Here is a 12,356-nt window from a genome sequence, read left to right as displayed (position 1 = left end):
ATTTTACATTGTGTAATTTTTGTTTAATGGGAGCTAATGAGTCTTGTGGTAAATGAGAACAATACAAAGTACTTTCTGTCAACAAACAAATCTCATAGGCGTCTTGGATCCCGCGTCACTGTTGAGAATTACAAGTTCGAAGTTGTAAAAGACTTTGTTTATTTGGCAATTAGCGTAAAATAACATTAAATGACTCTTGTCACTCTTGCTAACAGATATTACTTCGGACTAAGTAGGGAATTCAGAAATAAAGCCCTCTCTCGATATACAAAAAACACGCTCTACAAGTTTTTTATCATGCCTATCCTGCTGTATGGTGCAGAAGCTTGGACAATAGTGAATAGAAGGCGTTTGGAGCTTTTGCAAGAAAAATTCTTCGGAAGATCTATAGTCCCTTACATTTTGGCAACGAGTATCGAATTAGATGGAACTATGTATGACTTATATCACGACATTGAGATAATTAAGTGCATAAAAATTCAGCGGTTTTGGATTAATAGTATAAAATTGAGAATTACGATTTGACTGTCTACATAAAATTCATTTCTGGTCCTTAACAGACAGAGCGTAATATTAGATTTTCTGTTTTTAAAAACTATATAGCGAAATTAATAGAAATAATTTTCTATATTTTCTATATTATAGTAATTATATTAAATAATTAGGCAGTTAATTATCTATATATATATAACAGATCTGAAGATCTATGTGGCAGATAATATCAAAGAAATTACAAATAGGTTGAAGATTATACTCCGTAGGTAATATATGTATACCTTTTTTTATCTTCTTATAAATTTATTAATTTAGAAATATTTGTTAACTAAAAATAGGCAGAACACTCTTTAACCTGGTAGATTTTAATAAATTCGAAAATTTAATGGCTATAAGAAGTATTTATATATATAATCAAAATGTTTAAAACTAAACTAATTTTTTATAAATTTTAATTTTGTACTTTTTTCAAAGGTGAATGCTTAAAAATATAATACTAATTTTAAAATTTGTATGATAAGATTCAAAATGTTGATTTTATGAATGATTATACATTGAGAACTCTCTTATTTTTCGGTATTAGTTCAATGAAACTTCATAAAGATGTAATAAGAAAAAATATATATCTCTCTACCTGTGAGTTGCGATATCTTATATAGTGTCACGGTGACTTGCGTATTTTATTGTTTATCAATCAATTGCAATGAAAAGTTATAAATAAAAATAAGAAGAAAGGTGGTTTTCATTTTAGTGAGCTATTTTAAAAATTAATTGCAGTGAAAGCTCTTTAAACGAGATATAGACGGGAACTACAATTCTGTTCAGCCCAGAGAACTGTCTATTGTAAAGAAATAATAATATTACAGTGGAAATAATAATGACACTTAATATAACGACCAAGCGGAAATACTCGTAACGACCAGCTCAACGTTAAATTTGGTTTGCTATAATTACAACATTTTATAGTGTCATCGTTACAAGAAGACATTGCTCCTTACTGGTTATAACGATCGAACAAAAAACATTTTTAAAGTTTACTTTTTGGAGCATTTGAAGAAAAATGATCACTATAGTTTATATAGTTTACCGCTTATAACGACTGTCGTGATAATGACTTGGTTGAGATGGATAATTCGATATCGTTATAAAGGGTTACGACTGGACATATTTTGTTTGAGAAATAAAATAGAAATAGGGGGTGAATAATACTGCACGATTGAGAGGAATAACCGATTAGCTTTCACTGTAGTTACTCTTGTGTAAACTACAACTTTTATACATTTATTTGTTGACCTATCCTGCCTTAATCTAACAAACCTATCTAGCTCTCTATACAAACTTTTATTAGATTTAACAAGAATTGAGATACTTTTTTCATGGTATACATGCATGGATGGATAGTCAGACACACGAACATGGAAAGATTGCTATACTTTATTAATCCTATTAAAAATCCATGTTTTTCATTAGGTCTCCGGTATTTTTTTTACTATATTACAAACATTTTACATATCATGCAAATCATGGTTAATAAACAAAAATTAGAAATACTAACTGTTCACATATGAAAGTTAATATGATCTCTTAGTTAAATTATTTGCTATTGATATGTTATATATTTTTATTACATTATTTATTATTATTATTAGTATACCATTATTATATTATACATTATTATTAACCATTTTTAATATTGTTATATAAAAAAATTAAACTATTCTTTTAATTAGTCTACATTTAGTTTTCTGAATGAGCCCTCCATTCCAAAGAGGCTATCAAAATCAATTGGTTTGCCGCGTCTTAAACTTTCATTAGTACCATATGTTAATTCCTGCTTGAAGAAATCACGATATTCATCCATTTTCTTATTCCAATAAGCTGTCACTTCATCAATTGAATAAGAATCACCGCCAAGTTCCTTTGGTAAGCATTCTTTAGGAACTGATGCATAGAATGTATCTAAATTTTTGCCATGTATAAACATCTAAAAAAATGAAATAAAATGAATATAACTATGGAATGGAATTGTTTTTTAAAGACTTTACCCGATTTTGTTGTTTTTCTGAAAGCATAGGCTTTATCACATTAAATATCGAACTAAAAAAACTTGGCATATGAAGAAAGTGACCGGCTTTTTGACGTAAAGGCATTGCTTCTTCTGAGAACACAGCTAATTTCTTCATTAAACTTGGTGTTATGTGAACAAAATGGGCTGCTGTTGCATTACTGAATTCTGATATACCAATTACTCCTTTAATATTTGCATTATCATTTTCCATAAGTGTGATTTGTGCCATATTTTGTGCAGTTCTAAATATTTCTTCAAATGTATAGTCATCGGGAGAGCAAACACCAGTACGCATTATAAAAATTGCTTTTCCATCAGGTGTTAGTTTTGGTACATAGCACATCACTCTATTATAGTTGTACATAATATTTTATATAAATATATATTTTTGTTAATATTTTAAAATTCATTTCTTAATTTTACCCAAGATTCAATATTTCACGAAAGCGTGGGTTATCTACATCGTAGCATTGAAATAGATCCGGATATTTGGTACGCAATGTATAGAACTTATCAATTTTAGATTTGGCTTTCTCCAAACTATATTTGCAACCACGCAGGAAAGCCAAAAGAAACTGATCATCTGTACGTATATTTAAATGTGGTTCTTGCTTTATCCAAGTCTTAAGCGCTTCAATATCGGCTGGAATACGATCGGGTACTTCATTTAATTCATCAATTGCGGCTTTTTGTAAGTGTTCCGGTAAAGCACGAATATTAGACATTTTTAAACAAATTCAAATAAAAAATTATATAAAATCTTAAAGTTTTCACAGCAAAAAATATATTTAAAATGGGTTTAATTGTTACCACTACTTAATTTAGACTGATATTAATATGCAAGTAAATTTTACATATATCCTGAATGTGCTGGCTAATATTCTGATAAGATATCAAATCAGTATCTATATCTTTATCAAGAGTTTAAAATTTATTATTATTATTGCTATTATTTTTATTTATTACAAATAAGTGTTGTAGTAATTATAAACAATTATTATTTTACAATAAATAATAATTAAATTATTTGTTTTACTTATATGAATGAAGGCATATGAATAAATATTTGATTAGATCAATAGCGTTCAAGATACACTCTAGTCTGGAGTGAGAACAAATAGGGATGTAAATTTAATTAATTGTTTATTTATTAATTTTTGTATTTAAAGATGGACCACTCATTACGATTATCTTCGATAACAAAAAATTTCCTCAAAATAAAAACACCTTTAGAAAGCTGGTATTCGTGTCAGTGATGTTGCTTGATTTCAAGGAAAGTCATAGATCTTTAATCGTATGCATGGTATATATTGCATCTGCGGGTTCTGTCAGATATTTTGTAGTTTTAAAAGAATTTATTCTTAAAATATATTCTACTCATATGTCTATATATATGCTATTATGAATATATTACCCATTTTAATTATTGTTTTCCAAAAGGAAGAGACATCAATTGGTAGTATCTTTAATAGATGACATAAGATGATACTATTAACTTATAATATTTGTGTGTTCTGCAAAACGTGTAAAATTTAATATATTGTATCAATAGTACTAAGGGCAAATAGCAATTTTATGGTACAGTAACTTAACAATTTGCATTACGGGTTGTAGGTTCAGGAGTACCTCTTTCGTAACTGATTAATTTTTTCAACCAAGATTTTTTATTTAATTTATTACGATTTTAGTATCTGTGAGGATTTTTGTTGTACTTCAGTATTAACAGCACGATTTTGAAAATAATTTATAATTAAATTTTTTAATCTGTAACTTGATAAGTGGTTATTTCGCAGAAAATCTCGGAGTCATTAAAGGATGTTAGAACACCTTTTAAACTTTGGTTATTGTTTCAATACTTTTGAATCTTATATATCCACGTATTCAAATGACTGTTACTTTATTTACATTAATAGACTAAGGTATGAGATTTTTATAGCTTCACATCAACTTAAATTTCGCTGTCCAAGTTTGCAAAAATTTTATAGGTGGCCGTTTACCCGAAGATATAATTATGCTAATGTTTTTTTATCGGCTCCTAAAGTATTCTATAGCATATGTTCATATGACATGCTAGCGTTTTTTTATCACCTTCTGAATGGGGCGATAGAGGCTTTTTTAGCCTGCTGAGTAAGAATAACTCACAAGGATAGCTTTAAATGATACGATAGCATTTTTTATCGCCACCTGAAATATTCTATTATAAACGTACTTTATTCTAAAAAAAATCTTGGTCCAATGACGTCAGCATTATTTTGTCCATTAAAAGGTTTTAACCATTGCGTATGCATGTAGACTGTATGAAGCCTATTCTTTCATTCACTTCTTTTTAGGAATACTGGAGTTTCGGGAAGTTACTTGATAACATATGGTAATGGTTGGCTAACTTTACGTACATAACAATAGTTTAATTTCATTTTAATTAAGAATAAATTTAAACGATCTTTCAATTTTTTGCGTAAAAAAATTCTATATTGTATAAATAATTTATATGCGTACGACTATGTATATTTTTTAATTTAATTTAAATCATCACATATAATTCCTAATCTAGAAAATTTTCAAATAATTTTTAAAATTACTAAAAACGACCTTCAATTAATATTAACCAAAACTATCAACCAAAGTTAGAGATTAACAATTATTGTATGAAAAGGAATATATCTGAAATGTACTTAATTTTCCAAAAGTTTCAGTTATGAACTTGTACTTTCAAAGGTGAAGGACATGGTATTCGATGGGAAGAGAATTATATTTGTGTATTCGAAACGATAATACTAATTTTAAAATTTATATGATAAGATTAAATATATTGATTTCATGAATGATAATGCATTGAACTGTTAATTCAATGCGACTTCAACGAAATATACAAAGTTATATAAATATACAATATCTGGCTCTTTATCTATTGGTTGTTGTATTTTATGGTGTTCCAACAGTTTCGTAAAAGATCAAAAAGTCGCCAAAACGTGCTAACTTATTAATTTACTAATCAAATGAAAAATTCAAAGTCATAGCAAATGTAATAAAAAATTTATAAATAAAAAACATAAAAGTTAGATATACAATTCTCCCACGTACAAAATTATATTGAGTATATGTTATAAGAACAAATGAAATTTGTTTTGTTAGTCTACATTGAGTTTTCTAAATGATCCTTCCATTCCAAAGAGATTGTCGAAATCGATTGGCTTTCCGGGCCTCAGTTTTTCATTAGTGCCATAGTTTATTTCCTCCTTAAAATAATCACGATATTCATCCATTTTTTTATCCCAATAAGCTGTTATTTCCTCAATTGAATCGGATTCACCACCATAATCCTTTGGCAAGGACTCTTTCGGAACCGAGGCGTACAATGATTCTAAATTATTACCATGTACAAAAAGCTGAAAAGCATAAAACAACATATTTAGAATTATAAAGAACAATCCATTTTCATAATTTTACCCGATTTTGTTGTTTTTTGGAGAGCATAGGTTTCATCATATTAAATAGTGGCTCAAAAAAGCTTGGAGTATTAAAAAAGTGATTAGCTTTTGGACGCAAAGGTACAGCTTCTTCAGAGAATACAGTCATTTTCTTCATTAAACCTGGTGACATTTGAACAAAGTGAGCAGCTGTTGCTTTGCTTAGGTCTATAATAGCTATAACTCCATTAATATTGGCATTATCATTTTCCATAAGTGTAATTTGTGCTACGTTTTGAGCAGTTTTGAATATCTCTTCAATGGTATAGTCATTAGCATCATAAACACCTGAACGCATTATAACAATTGCTTGTCCATCAGGAGTTGGTTTCGGCAAATAGTTCATAACTCTAATATAATAACATATATATTAATTATTATATCTTTATACACAGCTTATAATGTATATATTTAAATTTTACCCAAGCCTTAATATTTCACGGAAGCGTGGATTATCTACATCGCTGCATTGAAATAGATCCGGATATTTCGTACGCAATGTATAGAACTTATCAATTTTAGCTTTGGCTTTCTCCAAACTATATTTGCAACCACGTAAGAAGGCTATCAGAAATTGATCATCTGTGCGGATATTTAAATATGGTTGTTGTTTTATCCAGGTTTTCAATGCTTCCAGATCACTGGGTATACGTTCTGGCACTTCATTTAATTGCTCAATAGCAGCTTTTTGTAGTTCTTCACTTAGTGGACGTAATTGTGCCATTTTTTTATTTTATTGTATATAAAAAAATTAAAACTACTAAGAAGCACACTAGAATATACACTGAATTAAAAATATGTATTTTCATGCTAATAAACTTAATGTACTTAAAAAGTCCCAAAATCATTTTATCAAATTCACGAAATAAGTGACGATAAGATTTTGCTGCCAAAATTTAATATCAAATCTGAAAATTTGGCAGTTTTTAATCTTTAATTCACTAACAGACGTAGCTTCTGTTCCACATTGAGGGCTTTAAATAACCAACAGATATGAGTAGTGTTATAACAAAATCAAACAAATAGATCAGATTGGTAATTGATCAGACTAGGTAGCTTAAACGTTGAAGTCAGTCTAAGGGGCTATTTTATATTATTGTATTAAAGCAATAGATTAGAGTAATTTGCTTTTGAATTAAAATAATATTATTAAATTATTTAATACAACTTAATCAAAATTATAACAAAAAATTTTGAAGAAAAGTATATAATACTCATATAATTAATATACCTGAGTTAGAGAAATCCTTATCTGTCAAGTTTCTCCTACAATGAAATGGAGCAGAAGAGATAATATTATTATTAAAGCATCTTATGATGTGAATAATCGATTAGTTTACGATAAACTTTGGATTGGTATTAAATTAGTTGAAGTAAGCATTAATTAGTACAAACCAAGAGCGAGTCGGCTACAGAAATGAATATAAATTTAATATGTACAAGTTTAATATATATTGATAATTAATGTCCAATTAAGAACCCAGGTTGAGAATACTAAAAGCAATCAAATACAAGAAACTTTTAAATAAATATCACTTTTAAAATATTTATACATATAAATTATATTCATAAAATTATATAAAATTATAAATTTACAATTAACTATCGTTTAGTCAACATTTAATTTTCTAAAGGATCCATCGATTCCTAAAAGACCTTCAAAATCTATAGGTTTGCCTGGTCGTAACTTCTCATCAGTGCCATATTTTTTCTCTTCGATATAGTAATCTCGATATGATTCGAAACGCTGTACCCAACTATCAATAACGTCTTGTAACGATCCATTTTCTCCACCATATTCCTTGGGTAAATATTTCTTTGGTATTTGTGCATGCAGAGAATCCATATTATAACCATGAACATAAAGCTGTATAATTAAAAGATATATATTTAAAATTTTGTTGTTTGATTATAAGAATAATTGGAAATGTAGCACTTTACCCTATTTTGCTGCTTCTCTGACATCATTGGTTTTATCATGTTAAACACAACATCAAATCCTGTTGGTGTATTAACAAAGTGGTTTGCTTTTGGTCGTAGTGGCATTGCTTGTTCTGACCATACAGTCATTTTCTTCATTGTTCCTGGAACCATTTGAAATAAGTGACCTTTAGTTACATTTGCTAAATCCATTATATGCACTACACCATTTATATTTGCATAATCGTCTTCAAGTAGGGAAATTTCTTGTAATAATTGTCCTACACGTGACAACTCAAATATATTGTATTCATCCGGAGAATATGCTCCCATTCGCATTATACCTATACGTGGTCCATTATCATTCAATGGTATTGGCAAGTATAATATAACGCTGAACGTTTTAGAAAAATACAATTTGTTTAGTATACATTATATGGAAAATTAAAAAGTTTATAATACAAAATTACCCTAATTTTAACATTTTTATAATTTTGTCCATATCTAAATTTTTCACACCAAACAACTCTGGAACTTGTGTCCGTAATGTGTAGAATTTATCTATTTTTGATTTGGTCTTTTCCAAACTATATTTACATCCGCGAAGAAAAGCAATCAAAAATTGGTCATCAGTACGAGCGGTTAGATGTGGTTGTTGTTGTATCCATGTTTTTAAAGCTTCTATATCTGCAGAAATTCTTTCTGGTACTTCATTCAATTCTTCGATTGCAGTTTTTTGTAAACAATCAGGTAGTTGTCGTAGTGCCATTGCTATATAAATCTATTTTAAACTGTCTGTAGTAATGAACAGTTTTTTTGCAAATAATATCATTATCGAATATTGGCACTAATTTTATATTACAAATATTATCTAATAAAAGATAAGGTCCCTTACTTGTGCGCATAAAACTTCTATCAATAAAGGTACAATATCTATATTGAGTATAAGTTCTATAACTGCTAAATTTATAAACAATAAATTATATATATAAACAATTGTTGGGTATGGTGTTTAAAATGCTTAAATGTTGTAATTTCGGAACACATTAACTATATGAGTGTACGAGAATACCACGTAAAATTTGAATAAATTTTAATTATTTTCATTTCTCATTGAAACCCACCATTTGAAATATTTTTGTGTTAATATTATTGTGTATTTATAAATTGAAATATAAAAAAAAATCTTTTTAATTTTTAAGTAATGAAGGTGAAATTTAAATTCAGATATGTATAAAGCAGTGATTAAACGCAATAGCTCTCTGCTCTATATGCAGAGATGGTAAAGATATCTAAAACAACATCAATACATATATTTAGTATTATTGACAATTTTTTTTTACATTGTCTGTGTCGAAATATAATAGTTGCCTACTTGCGTCTTATGCGCTGATGCATAAAATACTCCCTTTCAGTTTAGTTCTCTCACTTCGCAAAATCAGAAACGCAAGTTAAAATGATAACATACTTCTGCAGACTATAGATATGGATCAGGTGTGTAAAACGATCTGTACAAATTTAACATTTTGTTTTTGCAGACTAAAAATAATATACGAACAATAAAATCTAAAAAATATTTCTTAAAACTACTATTAACTGATATTTGCCAGATTTGGGAATAAGTTGTATAATGATCAATTACAAATTTTAATAGAATTTGATCATTCTATACTGTTCACTCTTTTTCTAACATTATAATATTGGCATTAGCATTTAAAAATTGCATTATATTAAATGAAAAAAATATAGTGGACGTATAATAAACCCTTTTTAATATATAATTAGTATTTTATATAGTCAAATAAATTAACAATCAACTGTAGTTTAATCAACATTTAATTTTCTAAAGGATCCATCGATTCCTAAAAGACCTTCAATATCTATAGGTTTGCCTGGTCGTAACTTCTCATCAGTGCCATATTTTTTCTCATCGATATAATAATCTCGATATGATTCGAAACGATTTACCCAACTATCAATAACGTCTTGTAACGATCCATTTTCTCCACCATATTCCTTAGGTAAATATTTTTTTGGTATTTGTGCATGCAGAGAATCCATATTATTGCCATGCACGTGAAGCTGTTTTATCAAAGAACAAAATTAGTTAAAAATATAATAAGTTAGTTATCAATATGAGAAGAATCGAGAAAGTTGCTTACCCTATCCTGTTGTTTTTGTGACAACATTGGTTTGATCATGTTGAATATAACATCAAATCCTGTTGGTGTATTAACAAAGTGATTTGCTTTTGGTCGTAGTGGCATTGCTTGTTCTGTCCATACAGTTACTTTCTTCATTGTTCCTGGAGTCATTTGAAATAAGTGGCCCTTTGTTACATTTGCTAAATCCATTATATGCATTACACCATTTATGTTTGCATAGTCATCTTCAAGCATGGTTATTTCTTGTATTATCTGACCAACTTGCATTATGTCAATAAAATTGTATTTTTCCGCAGAATAAGCACCCATACGTATTATACCTATACGTGGTCCATTATCATTTAACGGTATTGGTAGGTAAAATATCGCTCTATTGTTATAAGGAAATTGCAATTATGTTATACTTGTATAAAATTTAAAAATTCTTGTGATATTATCTTACCCTAATTTTAGCACTTCAATTATTTTATTCATATCAAAAGATTTAACTCCAAACATTTCTGGAACTTGTGTACGTAGGGTATAAAATTTATCTATTTTTGATTTGGCCTTTTCTAAACTATATTTACATCCTCGAAGGAAAGCAATCAAAAATTGTTCATCAGTACGAGCGGTTAGATGTGGCTGTTGCTGTATCCATGTTTTCAACGCCTCGATATCTGCAGGTATTCTTTCTGGTACTTCATTTAATTCTTCGATTGCAGTTTTTTGTAAACAATGTGGTAGTTGTCGTAGTGCCATTGCTTTATTAATATATATTGTATCCAAATCTCTTTAAACGGTCTGTAGTAATGAACAATTTTTTTGCAAATAATATCATTATCGAATATTGGCACTAATTTTATATTATAAACATTATCTAACGAAAGATAAGGTCATTATTTTAGCGCATAAAATTTGTGTCAGTAAAGGTATAATATCTAAATTGTGTTTAAGTTCTATAACTGCTAAATTTAAAAACAATAAATTATATATATAAACAATTTTTGGGTATACTGTTTTAAATGTTTAAATGTTGGAATACATAAACTATATGAGTGTACGAGAATACCACGTAGTATATTGAATATATTTAATTATTTTTATTTCACATTGAAGCCTACATGAATCCGGTTAAAACATATATCGTATAAATTTATAATATTTTTATTTTAATATTATTGACTGTTTATAAATTGAAATATTAAAAAAAATATTTTTAATTTTTAAGTAACGAAGGTAAAATTGAAATTTTGTTATCAAACACCCTAGCTTTTTGTTCCATACGAACCCAGAAATTGTAATTTGAATGACGTTCAATAGAGGTAATTTTTTTTAATTTCGTCTATTACGAAATATAATGGTTGTGTACTTGCGTCTTATGAACTGATGCGTAAAATTCTCTCTTTCAGTTTAATTCTCTCACTTCGCAAAATCGGAAACGCAAGTTAAAACGATTGCGTACTTGCGTTCTTATGTTTTATGTTTTGCTTCATCAATTCCTCAATCTTTGTTTAAATTATTAAAAATAATATACTGTGATTTTGAATTTATTTTGGATCAAATTGTGGTCACTGCTTATATACATAGGTTATATTTATTAATTTTCAATATGTACTGTACTTTGCATATTAAAAAAATGCTTTAGATTTTTATATATGAAGATTATACGGCGTTGTCAAGTTTATGAAAAACAATAAAAATTAATTCATTTGATAAATGTAATCTTCATTTTGTATTAAGCCTTATAAAACATATAATTAATAAAAATTATTTTTATATAAACAAAATTTATAATCGCAATAAATATATACAATTTTTCTGTACTAAATTATTTTTGCTCGCATGAAACGCAAAGAAAAGTTAAAAGTCAGTCAACCTTTGCTTGCGTTCTCTCCGTTCTCTGACTGTTACCGTTGGTATTAATAGCGATGCATTTAACTTTGAACGGAGGAACACTAGAACGCATAAGACGTACGTACGCAATCATTGTACTTCGCTCTTTAATACCCTGGGATGGTTACTTTATTTAGACTAACTATTTATTAAATGGCGAATTGTTACTATACCGGCATTTAATAAGTAATGAAGGATTAAGTTTGACTTTAATGCTTGTTATTCCGACATATCTCAAATTTCGAATATTTCGTGAGCAGAGGGGATGAATTAATCATTATGTATAAATAACATAAGAATTCAAAATACTATGAAGCGAAAACAACCCAATTGACCAAATTCCACTCAAAAAAGTATAAGACCAAT

At 28.1% G+C, this 12,356-nt stretch overlaps 4 protein-coding genes across 4 annotated transcripts; all 4 read right to left on the bottom strand.

The window, feature by feature from the left end:
* Nucleotides 1-2,159: 2,159 nt before the first annotated feature.
* Nucleotides 2,160-3,361, bottom strand: LOC119682050 (alpha-tocopherol transfer protein-like). Its single transcript, XM_038095391.1, has 3 exons — nt 2,987-3,361; nt 2,541-2,910; nt 2,160-2,479 (listed from the first exon to the last, which is right to left on the bottom strand). Exons 1-3 carry the CDS (start codon nt 3,286-3,288, stop codon nt 2,222-2,224), a joined length of 930 nt encoding a protein of 309 aa, XP_037951319.1. The 5' UTR covers nt 3,289-3,361; the 3' UTR covers nt 2,160-2,221.
* Nucleotides 3,362-5,619: 2,258 nt separating this feature from the next.
* Nucleotides 5,620-6,800, bottom strand: LOC119674780 (retinol-binding protein pinta-like). Its single transcript, XM_038085935.1, has 3 exons — nt 6,453-6,800; nt 6,011-6,380; nt 5,620-5,949 (listed from the first exon to the last, which is right to left on the bottom strand). Exons 1-3 carry the CDS (start codon nt 6,752-6,754, stop codon nt 5,692-5,694), a joined length of 930 nt encoding a protein of 309 aa, XP_037941863.1. The 5' UTR covers nt 6,755-6,800; the 3' UTR covers nt 5,620-5,691.
* An 839-nt stretch (nt 6,801-7,639) lies between these two features.
* On the bottom strand, nt 7,640-8,753 carry LOC119674781 (retinol-binding protein pinta-like). Its single transcript, XM_038085936.1, has 3 exons — nt 8,421-8,753; nt 7,972-8,344; nt 7,640-7,897 (listed from the first exon to the last, which is right to left on the bottom strand). Exons 1-3 carry the CDS (start codon nt 8,717-8,719, stop codon nt 7,640-7,642), a joined length of 930 nt encoding a protein of 309 aa, XP_037941864.1. The 5' UTR covers nt 8,720-8,753.
* Nucleotides 8,754-9,748: 995 nt separating this feature from the next.
* Nucleotides 9,749-10,901, bottom strand: LOC119674782 (alpha-tocopherol transfer protein-like). The gene is made up of 3 exons (XM_038085937.1): nt 10,558-10,901; nt 10,113-10,485; nt 9,749-10,032 (listed from the first exon to the last, which is right to left on the bottom strand). Exons 1-3 carry the CDS (start codon nt 10,854-10,856, stop codon nt 9,775-9,777), a joined length of 930 nt encoding a protein of 309 aa, XP_037941865.1. The 5' UTR covers nt 10,857-10,901; the 3' UTR covers nt 9,749-9,774.
* Nucleotides 10,902-12,356: the final 1,455 nt, after the last annotated feature.

This window comes from Teleopsis dalmanni, chromosome 2 (assembly GCF_002237135.1).
Source record: "Teleopsis dalmanni isolate 2A chromosome 2, ASM223713v2, whole genome shotgun sequence".
Classification (NCBI taxonomy): Eukaryota; Metazoa; Arthropoda; class Insecta; order Diptera; family Diopsidae; genus Teleopsis; species Teleopsis dalmanni.
This window is presented reverse-complemented; position numbering and strand designations above follow the sequence as displayed.

What these genes read in the sequence shown, in the direction of transcription:
- LOC119682050 (XM_038095391.1), bottom strand. Translation starts at nt 3,288, where the DNA reads ATGTCTAATATTCGTGCTTTACCGGAACACTTACAAAAAGCCGCAATT. An exon ending in CGTGAAATATTGAATCTTGG is followed by an intron (nt 2,911 to 2,986) that starts GTAAAATTAAGA and finishes CAACTATAATAG; the next exon opens with AGTGATGTGCTATGTACCAA. An exon ending in CAGAAAAACAACAAAATCGG is followed by an intron (nt 2,480 to 2,540) that starts GTAAAGTCTTTA and finishes TCATTTTTTTAG; the next exon opens with ATGTTTATACATGGCAAAAA.
- LOC119674780 (XM_038085935.1), bottom strand. Translation starts at nt 6,754, where the DNA reads ATGGCACAATTACGTCCACTAAGTGAAGAACTACAAAAAGCTGCTATT. An exon ending in CGTGAAATATTAAGGCTTGG is followed by an intron (nt 6,381 to 6,452) that starts GTAAAATTTAAA and finishes TTATTATATTAG; the next exon opens with AGTTATGAACTATTTGCCGA. An exon ending in CCAAAAAACAACAAAATCGG is followed by an intron (nt 5,950 to 6,010) that starts GTAAAATTATGA and finishes TATGCTTTTCAG; the next exon opens with CTTTTTGTACATGGTAATAA.
- LOC119674781 (XM_038085936.1), bottom strand. Translation starts at nt 8,719, where the DNA reads ATGGCACTACGACAACTACCTGATTGTTTACAAAAAACTGCAATCGAA. An exon ending in ATAAAAATGTTAAAATTAGG is followed by an intron (nt 8,345 to 8,420) that starts GTAATTTTGTAT and finishes TAAAACGTTCAG; the next exon opens with CGTTATATTATACTTGCCAA. An exon ending in CAGAGAAGCAGCAAAATAGG is followed by an intron (nt 7,898 to 7,971) that starts GTAAAGTGCTAC and finishes TTAATTATACAG; the next exon opens with CTTTATGTTCATGGTTATAA.
- LOC119674782 (XM_038085937.1), bottom strand. Translation starts at nt 10,856, where the DNA reads ATGGCACTACGACAACTACCACATTGTTTACAAAAAACTGCAATCGAA. An exon ending in ATTGAAGTGCTAAAATTAGG is followed by an intron (nt 10,486 to 10,557) that starts GTAAGATAATAT and finishes TTATAACAATAG; the next exon opens with AGCGATATTTTACCTACCAA. An exon ending in CACAAAAACAACAGGATAGG is followed by an intron (nt 10,033 to 10,112) that starts GTAAGCAACTTT and finishes TTGATAAAACAG; the next exon opens with CTTCACGTGCATGGCAATAA.